Source organism: Amia ocellicauda, chromosome 7 (genome assembly GCF_036373705.1).
Source record: "Amia ocellicauda isolate fAmiCal2 chromosome 7, fAmiCal2.hap1, whole genome shotgun sequence".
Classification (NCBI taxonomy): Eukaryota; Metazoa; Chordata; class Actinopteri; order Amiiformes; family Amiidae; genus Amia; species Amia ocellicauda.
Genome location: NC_089856.1, coordinates 13,241,264 through 13,263,583, shown reverse-complemented (window position 1 = coordinate 13,263,583; position 22,320 = coordinate 13,241,264). Strand labels below are relative to the sequence as shown.

Below are 22,320 nucleotides of genomic sequence, written 5' to 3'. Positions count from 1 at the left end.
CCGGAAGAGCTGCAGTCTGCACTGAAGCAGCGCACATTGATCATCTGTACATGCATGTAAACCCGCACGATGTGCATGATATATGTCTGTTAGTGACACTGGATATCTCGCTGTTTACGGCTGTGGTACTTTTCATGTATGCCGCAGAATATTCAGTTTGAGAGTACAGGAACATGTTGCGTAACTTGTATTTTCATGCATTATACTACTTCTACTCCTAATAATTATAATAAATTAATAATAATACAAATAAGTACTTTGAGTGAAAAGCCAGGTCGAAGTACCATATATATATATATATATTGAATAGCTCACACGTGGGCGGTGCCTTGGTCGGTGGGCGGGCGTACGCCCCTTATTCTAAAATCCGATTGGTTTAGACGGGTAACGGGGCGTTCCTTCGTGTTGGTGGACAGGAAGCTGGTGCGGGATTGCTCAGTCAATGGTTCTGTGGGGGTGTTTTGCAAAAAGTGAAGTCGGGCCAAACTTTTAACCAAAGTCTTTTTGTAATAATAATAATAATAATATAAAAGAGAAAGCATGCTAAAAAGACCCGGATGCTAACATATAAACGCACGGCGGATCATTGTTGTGAAAATGATTTAACTTGTCGCGACGAGGAGCAACGTGGTAAGTGACGAGAGTTTTATTGAACTCGGTTCGGGGGTTGCTCTTGGTCAGATATAGGAAAAAACAAGTCCTATGATATGTGTAGCGGATAAGCTTGAGTGAAAAGCGTCTTGTCTGAATAACGCCATGTTTTGCTATAGAGAGCGGGGAGAAACGAAGTGTTAGCTACACATATTTGACAGTTTTTATAGTTGATTAGCAATCGTCTTTTACGTAGAAAAACACGCGAGAAGAAAGGCTGCTGAGGAAGAGGGAACGAGAGAGAGAAAGGGAGAGAGCACTTGTGATGAACTGAGAAGTTTGTTCTTGTCTCGTTTTCATTTCATATCAGCTCCTGCGAGTCACTGCCTGTGTCTGTTTCCCGAGTGAGCGCTGGGGCAACATGGTTGCACAGTCTCCTAAATAATCGAATGCACAAATAAATAAGCGACTTGATTATACCAGAAACAATCGCGACCAGGCTACGGACTCTCCCGGATCCCGTGGGTTGGTCAGACACTGTGCCCAGGCATTTTAGCCACATCCTGTAGCCCACTTTCCCCGGCTGTAATTAAGCTTTCGGGGATAATTAACAAAGAGACCGCTCGCGCTCTGTGCACCACGTGTTGCGGGAAGCGCTTCCGCTCGGTCGGCGTCTCTGATCTTTTCCTCCTTTCCTCTTCTTCTCCCAGAGCAGCGACTTTTTAACCCAAAGGAAGGCAATAGTTAGGGCGAGGAGGAAGAAGTATGGGGAGGTGGGGGGTAATGAATTAATCTGACAGAATGACACAATAAATAAAGCCATGCCATTGTCAGGGATATATTGATTAAACTGCAGACCTAGAGCTTGGGACGTATAAACTTATACATACTATTCTACTTTGATTATACAAAAAAATCGTTCGTTGAACACCAACACATTAATCGAGCTATCGGTTCCAGTTTCCCGTTGTACGTCAACGCCGTATTTTTTTCTCTGCCAATTCTGCACTTACTGCCTCGCCCAGCGATTCTCTCTCGGACCTTGTTCTTCCTTCTCACACTTAGGCCTGTCTGTCTGTCTGTGTGTCTGTGTGTCTGGTAACATCTGCCAGCCCTCCCGAAAAAACTGGCCCCAGTGTCAATAATGCTTTTGTGAAATGGTAGTCTTGACTGTTGCGAAGACGTGTTCTTAATCACCATGTGGTCTCCCTCCCCTGATCCCCCACTCAATGTTTATTTTATTAAATAACTACTTTATTTAGACAAATTATCTGTGGCCTATATATAAGCAGTTTGTAATGACAACCCACGTATCGGGTAAAGTCCTGTTAGTATTATTCTCCAGGCGCATGTCAAATAAATACAAATAAATTAGAGGCATTCATTAGAACAGAATAAGCTTACACAATCTTCCCCAACATTCTCCATAGGAGTTTTTGCTAAAGAGTCTTTCAACCTAAAGAGACTTAATCGAATCCAGATTCAAGCTTAAATCATTGCTTTTTCTGTATATGTAATTATAATTGGTAACAGTAATCAGTTTTAGCTGAGGTGTTCAGCCAAAGAGACTGGTCGATTAAATAAGACGTGAGTTACAGTTACTGGACTGTCACTGACTGGACTGGACTCTCCTGTACTGCTGCTCTGAATGTATGTGCCCTCCTCTCATTCTCTCTGTTTCTCTGTCCCGGCAGGGTGTCAGTGGCTGTCTCTCTGTCCTCAGGAATGCAGTGTTGACTGAGTTCCTGTCTAGCTGGATTTGAGGTCAGATTCCTCGCCCCCTCCTCCTCCCGGGAGAATTCTTTCAGAGTCCTGTAGCTGGAGAGAGTGAGAGAGTGAGTGGGGCCATAGACTGGTCTCAGGCGCCTATGCTGTGGGAGGGAAGTCTTTGTGTGAGAGTGTCTAATTTAAGTAATTGAAATTCTAATTGTGTCCATTTATTTGTCTCTGTCTGCTGCAGATGGCTCATGAGGGTGTGGTGCAGTACGAGCCGGTGGCGGAGATCGGGGGCGGGGCGTACGGGACGGTGTACAAGGCACGCGACCGGCAGAGTGGTCAGTTCGTGGCCCTGAAGAGCGTGCGAGTGCAGACAGACCAGGATGGACTCCCGCTGTCCACCGTCAGGGAGGTGGCCCTGCTCAAGCGGCTGGAGCAGTTCGACCACCCCAACATCGTCAAGTGAGGCCCGGCGCAAGCGGCACCAATGATCACTCTGCCCGTCTCTCTCCCCCTCTGTCTTTATACCTTCTCACTTCATCCATCCTCTCTCTCCCTCTCTCTCTCTCTCTCTCTCAAATCCACTCCCTCCATCCTTCATTCTGTCCTTCTCTTAATTCCCCTCACTGTGTTTGGCCCCCCTCCCTCACTTGGTCCTTTCTCTAGAGCACTTGCACTCTCGTTTATTCTCTGTCTCCGTTCCTTGCTCCATCCCTCCCTCTTTTCATCATACTCTCTCTCCCTCCCTCCCTCTAGATGAGCAGTGTCAGTCTAGGAGCTTTGCTTGTAGTTGAGTAGTATGGAGGTGTTTTGACCCTTGACCCTTGACCCCAGGCTGATGGATGTGTGCGCCACGCTGCGGACGGACCAGGAGACAAAGGTGACGCTGGTGTTTGAGCACGTGGACCAGGACCTCAAGACCTACCTGGACAAGGCCCCCCCACCCGGCCTTCCTGCTGACCACATCCAGGTACACCTGCAACCCCCCCACCCACCGTCACACTCGCTGCACACACACACACACACACACACACACACTCACTCACTCACTCACTCACTCACTCTCTGTACTGCCCCCATATTCCAGTGCTCTTTCACACACGCACTGTTGATCTCTGCCCCTCCCTGCAGGACCTGATGAAGCAGCTGCTGTGTGGGCTGGCCTTCCTGCACTCGAACCGTGTGCTGCACCGCGACCTGAAGCCCGAGAACATCCTGGTGACGAGCCGCGGGCAGGTGAAGCTCGCGGACTTCGGCCTGGCGCGCATCTATAGCTGCCACATGGCACTCACACCCGTGGTGAGAGCACGCCTGCACTGCTCGCACACACAGAGTATACATGCATGTGTAAACCCAGTGGGTGCTCGAAAATGGTACATGCAAACACTGTCCTTATCTGCATCCTCACCCCCTCTTGTCCTCTCTGTCGCCCCCCCAGGTGGTGACGCTGTGGTATCGTGCCCCTGAGGTGCTGCTGCACTGCTCCTACGCCACGCCCGTTGACATCTGGAGCTCCGGCTGCATCTTCGCCGAGATGTTCCGCCGCAAGTGAGTCTGGGGAGGAGGAGCTGGGGCCGGGTTGGAGGAGAGAGGGAGAGGTGTCTGGGGTTGGAAGGGGAGGAGGTGGGAGAGAGAGAGGGAGTGGGAAGGAGAGGTAGATGGAGGCAGAGGTGGAAAGGGAGCGGATGAGAGGGGAGAGTCTGTGTGTCTGGGGGCTCCAGGGAGGCTGTGCTCTCAGGGATCACTAGAGTTTGTGTCGGGCTGTTTTGTACCCCTTTTCCACTGGCATACCCGACCCGACCCGGAACCAGCCCGGAGCGGTGTGGCACATCACCCACTGGTAATTTTAGCTGGCTCTACTCCTTGCCTAGTACTGGCCAGGGGGAGGAGTTAATTTTTTCTAGTCGGCGCGTCATTGGTTTTTCACTTCCATTTGCCAAAAATAATTAAAACAATTCCGAGAACAACTACACTTTCAAGATCCTCTATTGTCATCCGAAAAATACGCCTGTCTTTCAGTGTCAGGCACACAACTCTCAACGTCCGCAGCGCGTGTCGTCATTGACCTCGGCTCGTGTAGTGCAGTGGAAGACACCCGACCCGAACCAGGCCAGCTCGGTTTGGTTCCCGCTTGGTTCAGGCTTCGGGTCGGATGTGCCAGTGGAAAAGGGGCGTTGTAGTGTGCTGCGATACTGAGCCATGGCTGACCGCTGCCACCCTGTGGTTTGCTGTGGCACTGCGGTCCTCCTCTTCACAGGCTCTGTGTGGCACTGAGATAAAGAGGCCAGAGAGCCCTGCATCTTATCTCTCATGTGCCATGTCAACTGTCACAGCTGCAAGGTTAATCCAGGGCCCTGAACACTCCCTGTGGGTTGAACAGTGTCATTTTGCAGTCATCCTGTAACATGAGTGTGTGGAAAGCCTGTCTAAAATCTTTCCCTTGTTTGATCTCTCTCTCCCCCTCCCCCTCCTTCTCTAGGCCATTGTTTGATGGCAACTCTGAGGTGGACCAGCTGGGGAAGATATTTGAGTGAGTGACTGAGACACTAATCTGTTTTCGTGTGGCATAAACAAATTGCATTAAAAATAAAATAAACTGTGACCTGCACCACAATTGTGATCACCTGATAGGATTCCTCAGTAACTGATTGATTGGTGGACACTTTTTTTTCTTTGTACCGTGATTGGGTAGTTGATACTTCACGCTTTAAAATGGCTGACATTTTCTCTCTTCTCCCCGCCCTCCCCCTCCCTTGTGCAGTGTGATTGGCTTGCCGCCGGAGGAGATGTGGCCCACAGATGTGACACTGAAACGCCAGGCCTTCAAGCCCCGCCCCCCCAAGCCCATCAACAATTGCGTGCCCGAGATCAGCCAGGAGGGGGCGAACCTGCTGCTGGTGAGGAGGGCGAAGGGCCACAACGTAGCGTTGTCTGTCTAGTTCTGCCTAATATAAGTCTAACTGCCTGTCTAGTCCTGTGTACCTGTCCATGTTTCTTTCTAACAGTCTCTCTCTCTCTATTATGGGGGGTGGCAAACTATCCTGGGTGACTTCACCTTATTTTTATATACAATTACTCATTTGTAGAGATGGGGTTTTACTGAAGGGTACAATGTTTCTACAGGTTTCTATAATATTTTTTTCCACTTGAAAGTTGTGGGGTAGAATGTGTAGATAAATGGTAAGATCTATTTGAGTGCATTTTAACAAAAATGTTAAAATTGTGAAAGGGGGTGTAAATTTGTGTGCATGTCTAAACACCCTGTATCTTTGCTGTTCCCACAGGAGATGTTGAACTTTAACCCCCTGGCGAGGATCTCTGCTCTGAAGGCTCTGGAGCACCCCTACTTCCAGGAGGGCTGAGTGCACGGGGCGTGGTGGGTTTGAGGGGACAGGGAGTCATCTTGTGTGTTGGACACATCGCTTTTTTGTAAGCTCCCCACATCCCCAGTAAATAGTTGATGAGAGGACGGTCATTTTAATTTTCAGACTCTTCGGTGCTAGCTAAATGATGATGCTGTCTCTGTACAAGGTGCCTTTCTGGTGGGGGGGTGAGTGTGTGGAGCTGAGCTGTTTGTGGAAGTGAGTCGGGGGGGGGGGGCTCGGAATTGGGACCATTGTGACATTGTGGACTGTACACAGTCGCACTCGCACAGACACATACAGTCGCACACATACATGCACACAGTTGCTGCCGTCACCCTAAGCCAACCAGCTGTTCAGGGAGTAAGAATGACTGGTGGGCATTATACTTATCATTAGTATTTTAATATATATTACATAAATACCAGTATATATATTTGTAAACTAATAAACCATAACAAATAAAAAACATTTTATTTAGTTATTCTCTTACTATTGTCATTTTTTGTTTCCTCACCAGCATTTGAAGGGGGGGTTCTCAGAGGCTTGGACTGATATGTGTGGATGGTGACTTTTGTCGACTGTGTCTTTTGATCTGGAATATTTTTTGGGGGGGAGGGGGTTGACATGTTGTGTGTGTGGAAAGACACATGAAGAAGAAGTATTTTTGTGTGATGGTGTGAAGCACAGCTGTGCTGGTGGGCAGAGATTGTACCCAGAACTGTGTGTCAATTCAGGGCTGGTTCAGTCTGTTGTGGCCCACTCCGTTCCTGGAGGGAGAGCGAAAGAGGTGCCCCATCTCCATTGGCCAAGTTTAGGTGCACCTCGGCCTGTCCGTTTGAGTCCAGGCATTTCCAATGTGGCCCAATGTACACAGGCATTTCCAATGTAATTCACACCCACCAAGGCTCTAACTGTTCTGGGGGATGTACCATTATGTCCCCTTACGCAGCCAGATATAACGCCATTGCGTTTTGAAATTGTAACTGCAATAATGGTGGCCGCTCTCAATGCAAGAGAGGTGATTTTTCTCAAGACAGAATATGTATTTACCTTGGGAAGATTAAATTAGAGCAGTTATTAATATACAGTCGTACAGTGCCACACAGGATCAGTTGCTTGGAGCAGTAAGACATTTAAAAATGGTTGGATCACAGAATGCCTGCTGGAGAAAGGACTGCATTGCAATACAGTGCACTGTGACAAAATAAACTAAAAATACAATACAAAAAGGTTAAAGATGCTAACAAACCCTGTGTGTTTTGTATGTAAAAGTATGTTTTGCTTGAAAGCGGTTTGACCTTTGGTGTCTCACATTCACAACCAAAATGCAATGCAAACACAGGCAGCCATGGTTAGGTGTACAGTACGGCACGGTCAGGCCGAGGTGCACCTCAGCGTGGACAGTGGAAAGGGAGTAAGTGATTCCTGCAGGTGACAAGTCTGTCTCTGAGTCTTCAATCACTGCATACTGGGGGAACGGGGACCTATGAAACCTCGCTAATTGACTCAATTAAGCAGCTAATGGGTATGAGATTAAACCAACTCCAAGAGGAAGCTGTTTAATTCTAGAACTTGATTCTCTGAATTAGAATACATTTTCTCAAATAATAACAACAGAAAAAACACTTTAGCACATTTATATTTCAGACAAAAAAAAAAAAAAAATCCATCTTGAGAAAGGGTGTGACCCAAAATTTGGCAAAAACAATAAAAATAAAAATAGCCACAATCATGATAACAACAATAATATTCATAATGACAATAAGAAGGATAAGGGGTCTGGAGATGGCAGGTTAGTCTATCGCAGCCAGAGACAGAAGATCTGAGTCCGCAGGATTCCTGGATTCTCTAACCCTTCGAAGGCCATCTGATTTGATTTTCCTTAGATAGTGTTCTCTTTTTCTACGCATTCCTCCCCCCGTCGTGGCACTGGGCTCTGCAGAATCGTGCATTTCTCTTCTGGGGGGCTGTGCGTTCTGGACAAGTCCCAGCATTCAGCCGTTGTCATCCTGGTCCAGCACAGTCGCTCCACATTCAAAGACAGCAGGTGAATTACAGCATGTGCAACTAGACTGGAGACTGGGGCTACTTCTGCAGAGTCACTAACTGGACTGGACTGTATACTGGGGCTACTGCTGTAGAGTCACTGACTGGACTGGATTGCTGCAGGATAATCAGTGACGAGCCTTCATTTTGACACAATGTGGGGTGGAATAGAAGGGTGGCTGTCTCAGTGTGTATCTATTTCCCTCTCCCTCTCCTTGTCCCTGCCAAGCTGTCCTCACTTGGCTGTTGACACACAGGGTGAATGCACCCCCCCCGCGCTACCTCAGACAACCCCCCCCCCACCCACCCACCGAAGCAGCACGGGCAGAGGCGGCCAGTGTGCGAACTCCTCACTTCTAGGAAAGAGCCGTCCTGTCATACATGAGGGAAAACCAGCAGGGCAGGGACCCGGCATTGTGTGTGTGTGTGTGTGTGCACACGTTTAACGGTGTGACAGTATGCGAGTGTGAAAGTGGCAGTGTGTGTGCATGTCTAACAGTGAGGGTGTGTACGTCTAACATATTGTGTGCATGTGTCTGTGTGTCTAACAGTGAGTGACAGTGTGCAAGTGTGTCCCTGTCTAACAGATTGTGCGCATGTCTGCATGTGTCTAACAGTAAGTGACAGTGTGTGAGTAGGAGTGCACGCATGTGTCTGAGAGTGCGTCTCTAACAGTGAGCAAGTGTGTGTGTGTGTGTGTGCACATGTGAGAGCACAACTGTGAACTTGAGAGTGCGAGTGTGTGCTTACATGTTTGGGCCTACTGCTCTCAGTCTTTGTACCTTGTATTTTTTTCTATAGAGTGATTGAAATGTGTGTGTGTATGTGTGTATGTGTGTGTGTGTGTGTGTGTGTGTGTGTGTGTGTGTGTGTCACTATAGGAAGGCACTGGGGTTGGCTCTGGGATCTTTCTGGTTCCTGTAGCGCACAGCCAGCCACACACCCAGGATCTGAAACAGGTGGAGACAAAACGTTCAGAAACAGAACAAAAACAATCCTCCTTCAATTCAAGCACGACTGACTCATGCCCTGTTTCCACTGGCCAGGTTTAGATGCTAGTATAGATGGTTTGTGCACACAGAGACTTCCAGTTGCCTGAGAAACCAACGCAAATTTGACAAATGACAGGCAGATGTTTCTTAAAGTTACAGACAGCATAAATAAATCACTACATTGAATAATTAATACAATTAATTAATATAACCACTATCTAATCCATTGATAACAGTCTCAGGACAAGGTATATTTTTTAAAGGAACCCATAGGAAATAAGTTGATACAGCACACAATGTTATAGATGTGAATAGCAACACTTACTGTAATTGCTTAAGTTTATGTGGGGGTTTTAATAATGCAATTCAGCTTAATTCTCCCACAGCAATAATACATGGACAACAGGGAGTCATACACACATTATTTTTGTAAATGCGCTGCTCAAAAAAAAAAAAAAAAAAAGGAAACTAGATATGTGGAAACTTAAAAAAAAAAAAAAAAGTGATGTAATTTGTCCCCGTTTCTACTTCACTTCTACTCTAAAAATCTGGTCACCCTATCTGTTAGATATCACAAAAATTGACAGTCCAAGGAGCACCTAAGCGTGGACAGTGGAAACGGGGTATGAGTGACGGACTGACCTCCGTGAAGCTGAAGAACAGGCCGACGCCCCCCAGGATCTGCAGGGCCTCTGTGGAGTGTTGTAGCATCAACTCCCCACAGCTGGGACAGGCTCCAGTCTTCTTACAGGTCTACAGACAGAGACAGAGAGGTGGGGGGTATACCCAGTGAATCACACCCAGTATACACAGTGAATCTAATATACAGTGGCTATGAGAAGTATTCACCCCATTTTATATAACACTCCTAAATAAGATCAGGTGTAACCAACTGCCTTCAGGATTCACAGAATACATTGAATGGAGTCCAAAAGTGGTTACATAACTTCAGATGAAATACACCCATCTCTTTAGGGTGGCGGTGGCAGCATCATGTTATGGTGATGCTTTCCAGCAGCCGGGACTGGGAAGCTTATCAGCGTAGAGGGCAAACTGAGTGAAGCTAAATAAGGCAGACACCTGCTGCAAGAGATTAACCTTTCAGGAGGACAATGACCCAAAGCACACACCCACATTGACACTGGAGTGGCTTAAGAACAAGAAAGTGAATGTCCTACCAGTAAAAACCCAGACTTCAATCTGATTGTGAATCTTTGACAAGACTTGGAGATTGGTGTCCACCTACGATCCCCATCCAACGTGACCGAGCTTGAACAATTTAACTAAGAAGAATATTGCACAATCCAGATGTACAAACCTGGTAGAGACTTACTCCAAAAGACTCACAGCTTTAACTGCTGCCAAAGGTGGTTCTACAAAGTATTGACTTATCTAACGAATACTTTTTTTTTTTTTTTAATTAACTGTTGTTTCCCAATAACAATTATCTCACCTCTTCAAAGTGTAGAGCAGGTTTTGTAAATCAAATCCCATTTGAATCCATCAAAAATTCAGGTTGTAACAACAAAATGTGAAAAAGTCTGGTATGTACTGTGTGTACCCAGTATTCCAGTATAACCAGTATGTATATCCAATGTACCCAATATACCAGTGATACTCAGTAGGTGGCCCACTAGCTCACCTCACCAAAAAAAAACATGTATAGATCTTTATAATCAAATTCACACACAGTGATGCGCTACCTATTAATAACCTATGACTGAGTGAGTGAGTGAGTAACCTCCTGGGGTCGGTTGCATAGTCTTAATTTGACAGTGCAAGTCTGTCTTCATTTGTATGCCAAAGTCTATCTGTTCATTGATTGCCTGAGACTATGGCACTGTCACTGATTCTGACAGGCAGAGCCTCCCATTGGCTGACATACTTAGCTGTCCCGCCCACTGGCAATCCCCCAAAAAAGACTCCTCCCCAAATAATCCTGTGCGCCGTGTATGTTTTGAGGGTGGTCCTCCTCCAGTATACTGAGGTTTCCTCTTAAATATTTGTTTTAGCATATCTGTACATCTTATACAGACCGTGCACACAGCAGGTTGATGCGGTTAACTTTTTTGTAATTTTATCACATGCTTTGTGTTTGAGTGCCTCAGTGCAAGTTTCAGAAAATATTCCCAAGAGTATAGATTTTTCTGCATTATATTCCCATAATGATCACAGATTTTCAGTTACTGTGAAATGGGATCGTCATCATTTTAGAGAAGCATCCACCGTGTTTTTTTTTTTTTTTTTTCTTCAAGTGTCTTCTCAGAATGCTTTGTGGATTGACTAAGACCAGTCAAAGGAAAGTGTTTTATGCAACCGTTTTAACTGAGTGTCTATTGTATAAGAACTTATTATACTAAGACAAAGACTTAGTCTAGGTTTATGCAACAGACCCCTGGATCTAAAGTTCTTAAGTTAAGGCGACACCCATTTTTTTTCCCCATCGGTTATGAAAATGGGGCCACAAATAACTGCGAGTGGGAGTGAACGTTGCACAGAGGACAGAGACACCCGATCTTTAAATCCACATTGGACTGAGGATCATATTTTGTATTATGCCTCATTTCAATGCAAAACCTTTGTGTTTAATATGCCAGACCAATAAATCTGCATCAGTCACAAAAATAGGCGAGAATGTTAATTGATTTATAAATGGTTAAAAGATAGAAACTCTAACTTATGTTGAAAGCTGATCATTTATTTATTCATTATGTGCCCTTGCTAATGGCCCGCCACTTCTCCTAAAATTGGCCTGTGTGTACATCTACTTGGGTATCACAACAATATACCCAGTGTCCCCAGGTCTCACCGCGTTGCAGGTAAACACGTCGCTGTTGAACTGCGCGCGGCTGCGGGTCACGTTCAGCAGCCCACAGCAGTTCAGCCGCGTCTCCAGGTCCCGGCGCGTCTCGTTACCCATCAAACCCCATGAGGCGTTCAGCAGCTTCTCCTGCACACAACACACATTGCACTGTGACCAACAGAGAGACACGCACACAGACACTGCACTGTGACCGACAGAGTGGCACACGCACACACACAGTGACCCGACATAGTGGCGCACGCGCGCATACACACACACACACACACACACACACACAAACTGTGATCTGACATAGCGGCGTGCACACTTGCACACACACGCTGAGTGACAGAGTGCAACAGGATGACGGGCGGCTGCTGACCAACCTGCTGCTCGCGGTTAATGGCCAGGCAGGAGCAGGACACCCCAAACTGAATGAGGAAGACGAGGAAAAGGATTACCATGTACTGGGAGGGGTTAAGGAAAGAAAAAATAAACGAAAAAATGGACACACACACAGCCTTTCCGCTGCAGTCCCCCACTGAACAAACCACCCCAACCCCTTCCCCGCCCATGAGACAGTGACTCCTCTGCAGTTCCCTCGGCCCACTGCCCAGGTGAAGGATACAAAGAACAGCATGACCTGGTGGTGGTTAAGGGCCCCGATTAGGCCAACGATGGCGATGAGCAGCAGGAACACGCCCACTGCGATCACGCCCCCGATGATGTGGATGCTGGACACGATGCCAAAGCCCTTCCCCCAGGCTGCCACGCCGATCAGGAGCAGACCCACCAGCTAAGAGATGGAGGGAGAGGGAGAGAGGTATTAAAAAATATATTTTTTACTTTCCGTTTACTTTCTTTACTGTGTCCGTAAACGCTTGGGCAACACCTGTAATAAAGCTTGTTTTGAATTTGCATTTGACGGAGAGAAAGAGAGACTGTGTCTTACTCTCCAGTGTAGTACGATACACCATACAATAAACACACAAAGACACGCACACACACACAATATACTCTCACTGCATATACATTATAATAGACACCGGGTGAGAAAGAGACAGTAGAACTCTATGGTGATGGGGAGAGAGCTATGAGAGAGAGAGAGAAAGATGCAGAACTGTAGGAGAAGCCACTTAAAGATCTGAAAGTCTCATTGTTTAGCTGCCCTGTTCCGTTTTCAGTTTGTTCAACTTCTGCTTCTGCTCCTCCTCCTCCTCTTCTTCTTCCTCTTCCTGTGCTTCCGTCCTGGCGCAGTGTAGTGGCAGGGCACCTCAAGAACAACTGGAATCACCGGCATGGTCTACACCAGCACAACTATCTGCGCTCTCCGTGCCACACACTGGGAACAGCAAGGGCCACAGGGACCCAAGGGCACAAGCAGGGATGGAGAACAGGCGTGAACAGAAAGCACCTTGGACAAACACCAGCACTCGCACACACATGCACACAAGCACCGACTCTCTCAGGCCCGCTCCTCTTTTTCTGAAAAACGGGACTCAGACACAGAGAGAACATGCTGAGTGACATAAAGGACTTGAGCAGACAAAGGATTAAGGAATGAGGATTTGAAACAGTGTCTATATTTCAAGAATCATAATAATAATATAAACAGAAACAGAAACAAATCCTCAGCTTTCATATTGTGTCTCTGAACCAGGGTGTGTGCAGTCACGGGAGTCAGGGGGCAGTGCGTACAATATGGGGTACACAACTCCTGGTTTAAAGGGTACAGGTGCAGTACAGTACACTGGACTGGTCACCTGACATGTTTGGTTTATTTGACCTGGTGCTTCACGTGTTCCTGATCAAGACCTGCTGACAATTCACAACACTTGGGTCATCTGATCTGGAAATGCCCTAAAAGAGAACTAAGGAAAAACAAAAAAAAACAAAGAGACAAATGGAAATCCCTCACTTATTCCAAAATGGGGTGGTGTTCTGCAGAGCCATCATCTGTGAATGCCTAGTCAGCACTACAGTTTCACAGACCGGATGCGAGAATCTAGAAATTATGGTATATATATAGCACCTTGCAGAAGTATTCAGATCCTCTCTCGGCTTTCACATTGCATGTTTTAATGCAATAAAATCGTGACACTTCAAAGTAGGAATCCATGTTAATCACAACCTACTCCACACATTCAAAGCAAAAACAAAAAGAAAGAAGTAAATGGGTCATTAATACGACATAAAAATGGAAAAGTCATGATGGCAGAAATCTTAATTGACACACACACTCACTCACTGACTATCATCTTAGCCTCACACCTCTGTGCCTACAAAACCTACCCAAAACAAACAAATAAACTGGAAACTGTATCTGGGGCCCGATGTTAGGATTCATTGTGTTACATTGTGGTGTGATGGAGGTGGATGGGGGTTAAAGTTTAACAATAAAACTCTCTCTGACACACACTCATTACAGACAAAAGAAAAGGGGCCGCAGTTCATTATTAACTAGCACCAAGCGACCCCTGGACTCTGTTACACGTGCTTGGGTCTGTGAAAAGCAGACCTGTCAAAGTACAGGTAAGCCAGGTCTTTCAAACAGGCCATGATCATGCACAGACACGTCATGCACTTCCATCATTACCTATTAAACGCACGACAGTGTTGTTATTACTTTGGGTGACTAATCCAAGATGACCGATAGTGTGTGCAGTCATATGAACTGCAAAGTCTAGAAGCAGAGGTACCATCACACAAGGAGCTTTGTGACTGAGTGACTGAGTGACAGCTGGCCCAGCTAAGACACTGACAGCACCGGCGTGGCGAATCAGACACGACACCGTTATCTGTACTTCCTGTGCGTGATCAACCCTTACGAGTCAAGCAAAGGTGGTAAAAAAACAAAGTAATCGGAGCCAGACGGTGTTCATACACAACTTGGGCGAAATACACAATACTATACACACACACGTACTTCAGTCTTTCTAATGCGAGACCACCACGAAAAACCGCACAATTGCACAATTAGTGGTGTGGGTAACGGGGCTTGGTCTGGACATGGGGTGTCTGGACCCCTGCTCTTCCCCCAGGTCTCGCATCCATTATGACGTCACCCCCGTCTGACACAGGGTTACAAAAACACAAGGGGAACAGTAGGGCTGCGGCCTGTCCCATTCAAGTGTGTGGTGGGGAAATGCATAATAAACCGCCATCAAACTCGTAATCATCAACACCCAACCACGCAGTGCGAAGATAAAAAAAAAAAAAAGATTTACAACAAGGACAACATTTGCTCATCACAAAATAACAACAACGAAACCGCTTTGAAAAGACATTACATTGTATCATTATCCGTATAGGGAATGTCGCTCCCTTTCGGCCGCCTCTCTGTATATTATATTGCAGGACGGAGTAAAAGCACAAGGCTGTGTATGATCTCCGTGTAGACAAAGAGCTGGCCGTGTTGTGCAGCGGACACTGATGCCGAATACAACAACACACACACGGGCAGGCAAAGAACAGACCCTTATAGTAATTCAAACTCACCACGTATACCACGTTCAGCGAACACAAGGCGTTCTTTGAACACGTAAATCCGCCGCACACCATCTTGGCACTAGTCTGGATAATAACGCAGCAGAACTTGTTGGCTCGATTGTATCTATTTTAGCTTCGGTTCGAGCGCTCAACCCCGGCCGTCCAAGAGCGAGGCGCTGTCTCTTTAAATCTAAAAACGGGATTTCCTTCTAGGCGACATCGATGTCGTCATCGTCCTACATCCCCCCCCAACACCAGCACCTGCACCACCTCCACGTCCGGGAGCTTTCCGCACTCTGATTGGTCCGTGGCGCTGTGGTCAGATCGTCACAAAGGAAGTGGGGTGAGAGCCAGGCTGATTGGATAAGAGAGGTGTCATTTATAAGTGTGAAGGGCTACGATTGGCTGTAACATGCTGCGGGGGTTAGGAGACTCTCGCGTCAGCTTTGGTTGAATCCGCTACTTCTCATGCTCATTGGGTGGGCGTGGAGCGTCAATCATAGCGATGGGCGGGAGGTTGTGGGTTTGATGGGCCTGGGGCTGCACTGGTGTCTGAGTGTGATAAGGTCACATTGAAAATTCGTGAACACGCTGGTTTAATGGGACCTGCATGTCGAAGGAGAAAAATAGAAACATGATATATGAAAAATATATAGATGCAAATCAATCATTTAAAACACATACATACATATAGTGCATTGTGGGTTCTTTCTACACACCTGCACAAGGGATTTACACGAAACCCTTTTTGTGCATTAAGCACATTCATTCATTTTATTATTTGTATATAAGAACTGTAGGAAGACCACATAAAAATGGGAAAATTAAATAATAAAGTTTGCAGGCATGTGTTGGAAAAGAGAAGGTGTAGATTGAAGCAAGTGGAAACATCTTGAGAAGGCCTTAATCCAGTGGGTCGATATAGGGTGATGATATGTATATACAGTATATATCGTCATCTTCATCATCAGTTCACTGCTTGATGAAAGCCTCCTCAAGATGTGTCCACTTGTTTCAATCTTCCTCTTCTCTTTTCCATCACACGAATGCGAACTTTATTATTTAATCTTCTCATCTTTTGTGTGGTTGTCTTCTATGTCTTTTTTCATCTCTTGAGGTCTATTTGACAACTTCCTTTGTCCAGCTTTGATCTGTTCATTTTAACATTTTCACTTTTTCAGTGACGCCACATATTTTTGTTTGTTCTCGGATGCATATTTTTTCCATCTTTGCTTGTTATTCCAAGCAGACACCTTTACCCGCGTCTTTGTGTCGTCCGCGGTTTCTGTAACATTTTTACTTTCACTAACCAGGCTTAAACCCTTTGACATATATATAACGAAAATGAAATCATGCTTCTGGTGAACACACGGGATATTCAGATTGTCTATAATGTAAAGTATGCTGCTATTTTATAAACAATTTTGATATTTTCGGTTTACTTCCTAACACCTTGTCTGAATTGCCTGGACACAGAACGCAAATCGAATACCCAATCAAATCTAGCAAAGAGAATCTGATTCGACAAAGCGTTGCGAAGCTCGAACCCTTTCATTGTTCGAGACGCAGTTCCGCATCACGTCCACCAGGGGGCGACAGAGCGCCGTGTTCGCCCACTCGTGTGACATTTCCTCGAGCGCTCCGGTTCAGAATAGGAAGAGATGCGACGCGTTATCGGACACGTCAGTCACAGTGCAAAGCCTCTCTCTGCCGGCAATACAGCAGTGCAGGGCCCCGTGGCTTCCCTGTTGATCTGTGGCAAAATACATGTGTCAATAGGCAGTTCCCAAACTCGTTGCTACCTAATAATAATAATAATAATAATAATAATAATAATAATAATAATAATAATAATTGGCAAAATACTGATGGCGGTAAAGCCATACATAACCCTTGATATTAAGAGAAATATATATATATATATATATATATATATATATATATATATATATATATATATATATATATATATATATATACACTCACCTAAAGGATTATTAGGAACACCATACTAATACTGTGTTTGACCCCCTTTCGCCTTCAGAACTGCCTTAATTCTACGTGACATTGATTCAACAAGGTGCTGAAAGCATTCTTTAGAAATGTTGGCCCATATTGATAGGATAGCATCTTGCAGTTGATGGAGATTTGTGGGATGCACATCCAGGGCACGAAGCTCCCGTTCCACCACATCCCAAAGATGCTCTATTGGGTTGAGATCTGGTGACTGTGGGGGCCAGTTTAGTACAGTGAACTCATTGTCATGTTCAAGAAACCAATTTGAAATGATTGGACCTTTGTGACATGGTGCATTATCCTGCTGGAAGTAGCCATCAGAGGATGGGTACATGGTGGTCATAAAGGGATGGACATGGTCAGAAACAATGCTCAGGTAGGCCGTGGCATTTAAACGATGCCCAATTGGCACTAAGAGGCCTAAAGTGTGCCAAGAAAACATCCCCCACACCATTACACCACCACCAGCAGCCTGCACAGTGGTAACAAGGCATGATGGATCCATGTTCTCATTCTGTTTACGCCAAATTCTGACTCTACCATCTGAATGTCTCAACAGAAATCGAGACTCATCAGACCAGGCAACATTTTTCCAGTCTTCAACTGTCCAATTTTGGTGAGCTTGTGCAAATTGTAGCCTCTTTTTCCTATTTGTAGTGGAGATGAGTGGTACCCGGTGGGGTCTTCTGCTGTTGTAGCCCATCTGCCTCAAGGTTGTACGTGTTGTGGCTTCACAAATGCTTTGCTGCATACCTCGGTTGTAACGAGTGGTTATTTCAGTCAAAGTTGCTCTTCTATCAGCTTGAATCAGTCGGCCCATTCTCCTCTGACCTCTAGCATCAACAAGGCATTTTCGCCCACAGGACTGCCGCATACTGGATGTTTTTCCCTTTTCACACCATTCTTTGTAAACCCTAGAAATGGTTGTGCGTGAAAATCCCAGTAACTGAGCAGATTGTGAAATACTCAGACCGGCCCGTCTGGCACCAACAACCATGCCACGCTCAAAATTGCTTAAATCACCTTTCTTTCCCATTCAGACATTCAGTTTGGAGTTCAGGAGATTGTCTTGACCAGGACCACACCCCTAAATGCATTGAAGCAACTGCCATGTGATTGGTTGGTTAGATAATTGCATTAATGAGAAATTGAACAGGTGTTCCTAATAATCCTTTAGGTGAGTGTATATATATATATATATATATATATATATATATATATATATATATATATAAAGTGAGTTAATTTTTCTCTTCTTTCCACTTCTAGTTAATCATTTTTCACCTGCTGGCGTTACCTGCTGATTCTAAAATAATATTGATATTGTGGTTAAACCCCTTTCCGTTTGTGGACATCGAAAACACGTCTGGCAAGCCTAACTCGTCTCCTGTAGTGTTCCGTTGCACAGCTCTCCTTAATGATTGCACAGCGTTAAATACAGCAGCCTTTCCTTTAACTGATGTATGCATTTCAGGGTGTTGATGCCACACACCCTGAATCTGAATCAACACGTCAGCGCCAGACCCGAGTTAGTTCTTTTTCCAACCAGCGGGGCCCCCAAAACCGACTCCCACAGCGGAGCCCGACGTTCCAAATTCGACTTCCACCTAACCCGCGTTCCGAGGAACCCACTGTGACGTCAGCGCCCCAATCAGGTGTGAGATCTTGTCTGAGAGAGAGAGAAATTTTTTTTTCATTACTTAAAAATCAGGAAGTGGAGTCACAGATACAGAGAGGAAACTGACAGAAAAGAAAATGCTGAGAAACTTTTTTGAACTCACGGAGTACGTTATTTAATTAACCTGTTTCTTTTCTGGGGGGAGGAGGTCGATTTGCAACCCTACTTATATATTTTCATATATATATACACACACACCTATTCATGCTCAACTTCAAAGACGTTTGGAAGTGTAAAGCTGTAGATTGAAGCAGAGAGAGGGGGGTGGAGAGGGCGAGAGGGATGGGTGTCAGGGCCCCAGGTCGGTCCTCGTGAGAAGATGAGCAGCAGTGGGACCAAGCTCGCGCACTCCAGCGCCATCCGCGCGGAGGTCAGGCGGCACGAGGGCGTGAAGAACAACATCAACAAGCTGTTCAAGCAGCTGGAGCGGGTGTCGGACCCGCAACTGCGCAGCGGCCTCAAACTCTACCTGCTCAGCGTGCAAAGTAAGCTTCTGTGTGTGCGTGTGTCCTATGCACCGCTCTCCTCTGCTCTGGTCGGAACAGGTGCGAGACAGAGAAGTGGAAAAGTGCTGCCACTGGTACACCGCTTGCAGACCCCGACAGCCGACCCCCCAAAGGCTGTCGGGGTCTGCAAGCGGTGTACCAGTGGCAGCACTTTTCTGTCTGTCTGTGCAATCGGGGTTGCAACTCTCTGAAGTGCACGGTTCTGCACTTCATTAAACACAGGTGCCGTCATGTTATGTTATGCTAATGTTTGTTACATTTGTTGCATTAATAATAAGCATCATAATAATCACAGTGGGGGGTTGGGGAGCACGCTATTTCTCTAAGGGCTCCCATGCTTGTGCAGCGAGCAACCCACGGACTTTCAAATTTCCGAGCAGCAACAGGATGGAGTTATTTTCGGTTTGTCGGTATCTCTCGGGTGCTTTTCTGTTCTTTTTTCTTCCTTTCTCCCCTTTCATCTTTTTTTTTCTGTTTGAATTAATCCTCCATTCTTCGCACTTTGATTAAGCAGGCCGTGTGAGTGAGAGTCGGCTGAGATGGATCCACGTATAGACGGCCATGTCTTGAGTCCTGACAGAGAGAGACAGGGAGAGGAAGAGGAAGAGGGAGGGACAGTGCATCATTGACTGTCGCTTCTTTTTGCTTCTTGACGTATAGCTCAAACAGCAAAACCCTGACCTTTACTGCAGAAGATGTTTAAGATTTGTGGTATCATGATCATAATAACAGAAATACAAGTGTTTTAAGTTTGCAATTGCACATCCATGCTTTAAAAAAATAGTTCAACGTCAAAGCTTGCTGATTGACAGCATGGCGACGTTGCCAAAAAAACAGGCGGATTACTACAGTAGCAGGATATGCGTTTTTTGCGGTGAATTTGCCTGACTGCAGATATGAAACAGAGAACTGCGTGTGAGCGCAAACAACACTGACTAACCACCTCACTGACTGACTGTCGGAGACACTGACTGACAAACACACAGACTTTCTGAATGCCAGACACACTGACTGACTGATTGACTGAGTGACAGAAGTTAATGCCCCCTCGGTTAGACCCCTGACTGACACACTGACTGACTGACAGACAGACGAATGGACAGATGGATTGACTGACTGACTGACTGACTGACTTTAACAGGCTGTGTTGGGAAATGGAGGGCATCTCTCTCTCTCTCTGTCTGTCTGTCTGTCTGTCTTTTGCTGTCTCACAGAGAGCTTTTCGAAAGGAGCTCAGAGAGAGAGCGGTGGAGCTCAGGAAGGAAGTGTCTCCATAGCAACAAGTTTTTTCAGAGAGAGAGAGAGAGAGAGAGAGATAGAGAGAGAGAGCACCTTTTACCTGGTGACAATGCAGGGCTCCAGAGACTTCCATGCTGTATTTGTGTTCCTCATAGGCTGCAGGGTCAAAGGATGCAGGGTTACATAGGTTACAGGTTACACCACTGATTGTTGTGATTGTCCAAACGGAAATAATAATGATAAATGGAGATTAAAATCTCTAGCGATATGTGTGTATGAGTGTGTATGTGTATTGTATGTATCAATGTACACTACATGACCAGAAGGACACGTGTCATTCCAAAATCATGGGCATTAATATGGAGTTGGTCCCCCCTTTACTGCTTTAACAGCCTCAACGTTTCTGGGAAGGCTTCCCACTAGATGTTGGAACATTGCTGTGGGGATTTGCTTCCATTCAGCCACAAGAACATTAATGAGGTCGGACACTGATGTTGGGCGATCAGGCCCAGCTCACAGTCGGCGTTCCAGTTCATGCCAAAGGTGTCTGATGGGGTTGAGGTCAGGGCTCTGTGCAGGCCAGTCAAGTTCTTCCACACCAATCTCGACAAACCATTTCTGTATGGACCTCACTTTGTGCACGCAGGCATTGTCATGCTGAATCAGGAAAGTGCCTTCCCCAAACTGTTGCCACAGTCGGAAGTGCAAAATCATCTAGAATGTCATTGTATGCTGTAGAATTATGAGTTCCCTTCAGCGGAACTAAGAGGCCCTAACCATGAAAAGCAGCCCCAGACCATTATTCCTCCTCCACCAAACTTTACAGTTGGCACTATGCATTCGGGCAGGTAGTGTTCTCCTGGCATCCGTCAAACCCAGATTCGGACTGCCAGATGGTGAAGCTTAATTAATTACTCCAGAGAACACATTTCCACTGCTTCAGAGTCCAATGGCGGCGAGCTTTACACCACTCCAGCCGACGCTTGACATTGCGCATGGTGATCTTAGGCTTGTGTGCGGCTGCTCGGCCACGGAAACCCATTTAATGAAGCTCCCGACAACAGTACTTGTGCTGGTGTTGCCTCCAGAGGCAGTTTGGAACTTTGGCCATGTAGTGTATATATGAATGTTAAGTGTGTATTGTGTATGTTGTATGTATAGATGTATTGTATGTGTATTGTGTGTACACTACACTTCACTGTTGGAGGGACACCAGTGTTGCAGCCTGAACTTTGCTTGGAGCCATGTAGTATAATGTTATCACAATCCCATTGGTCTGTGTGGCATTTTTCGTCGGTTATAAATTGATAATTACTGATGATTATCAGGTAAAAAAACAAACAAACAAATAAATAAACAAAACACAAGCAACTGCTGTTTGATGTAGAATTACTGTATGAACCTTCGTCTATCTAGCACAAAAGCTGTTGGAAGTTAGTAATTGTCTGAACCAAATTATATATAACATATTAAAGATCCTGAAAGAGAACAGTACATTGTCACATATAGAGTATTATTATTATTATTATTATTATTATTATTATTATTATTGTAATTGATGGGGCTCTGTGTTGATCAGATCACGTTGAAAGGCACAGCTGTATCTTGAGACTGACGGCACTGTGACAGACCCCAGCGCCTGGGCTCCCTGGGGGACAGAGCACAGCAGACAGCTTCTGATATCAAGACGCTACGTAAATGCTGGAGAAATGCCTATTTTTAGTGTATTTAGAACTGGGACTGAGACTCCATCTCCTAGCTGTCACTGTTACTGTCACTGTCAATAACTTTGTTATTGTTGTTGTTTTTACCGTTGTTTGTCAGGAATCAGGGCCGTCTCTCTTTCCCCTTCAAACAACGTTTTACCCCACCTGCACGT

At 45.7% G+C, this 22,320-nt stretch overlaps 3 protein-coding genes across 5 annotated transcripts in view; 2 read left to right on the top strand and 1 right to left on the bottom strand.

Moving 5' to 3' along the window:
* The first annotated feature begins 432 nt into the window (after positions 1-432).
* On the top strand, positions 433-6,149 carry cdk4 (cyclin dependent kinase 4). 2 transcript variants are annotated; one of them, XM_066708513.1, is made up of 9 exons: positions 433-630; positions 2,286-2,355; positions 2,552-2,769; positions 3,142-3,277; positions 3,439-3,606; positions 3,746-3,855; positions 4,787-4,837; positions 5,069-5,204; positions 5,592-6,149. In XM_066708513.1, the coding sequence occupies exons 3-9, from the start codon at positions 2,552-2,554 to the stop codon at positions 5,667-5,669; spliced, it is 897 nt and encodes a 298-aa protein (XP_066564610.1). In that variant the 5' UTR covers positions 433-630; positions 2,286-2,355; the 3' UTR covers positions 5,670-6,149. The 2 variants fall into 2 exon arrangements, with proteins under 2 accessions (XP_066564610.1, XP_066564609.1); XM_066708512.1 differs by having other exon boundaries at positions 2,286-2,426.
* A 1,051-nt stretch (positions 6,150-7,200) lies between these two features.
* tspan31 (tetraspanin 31) lies at positions 7,201-15,248 on the bottom strand. Its single transcript, XM_066708514.1, has 6 exons — positions 15,012-15,248; positions 12,142-12,309; positions 11,900-11,980; positions 11,520-11,660; positions 9,353-9,463; positions 7,201-8,668 (listed from the first exon to the last, which is right to left on the bottom strand). Exons 1-6 carry the CDS (start codon positions 15,072-15,074, stop codon positions 8,594-8,596), a joined length of 639 nt encoding a protein of 212 aa, XP_066564611.1. The 5' UTR covers positions 15,075-15,248; the 3' UTR covers positions 7,201-8,593.
* Positions 15,249-18,728: 3,480 nt separating this feature from the next.
* Positions 18,729-22,320, top strand: part of agap2 (ArfGAP with GTPase domain, ankyrin repeat and PH domain 2) — a 30,021-nt gene continuing 26,429 nt past the window's right edge. For both annotated transcript variants that reach the window (XM_066708509.1, XM_066708511.1), the window contains exon 1: positions 18,729-19,181. In XM_066708509.1, coding sequence (XP_066564606.1) covers positions 19,016-19,181 — 166 coding nt within the window. In that variant the 5' untranslated portion in view covers positions 18,729-19,015. The remainder of the gene's footprint in view (positions 19,182-22,320) is intronic.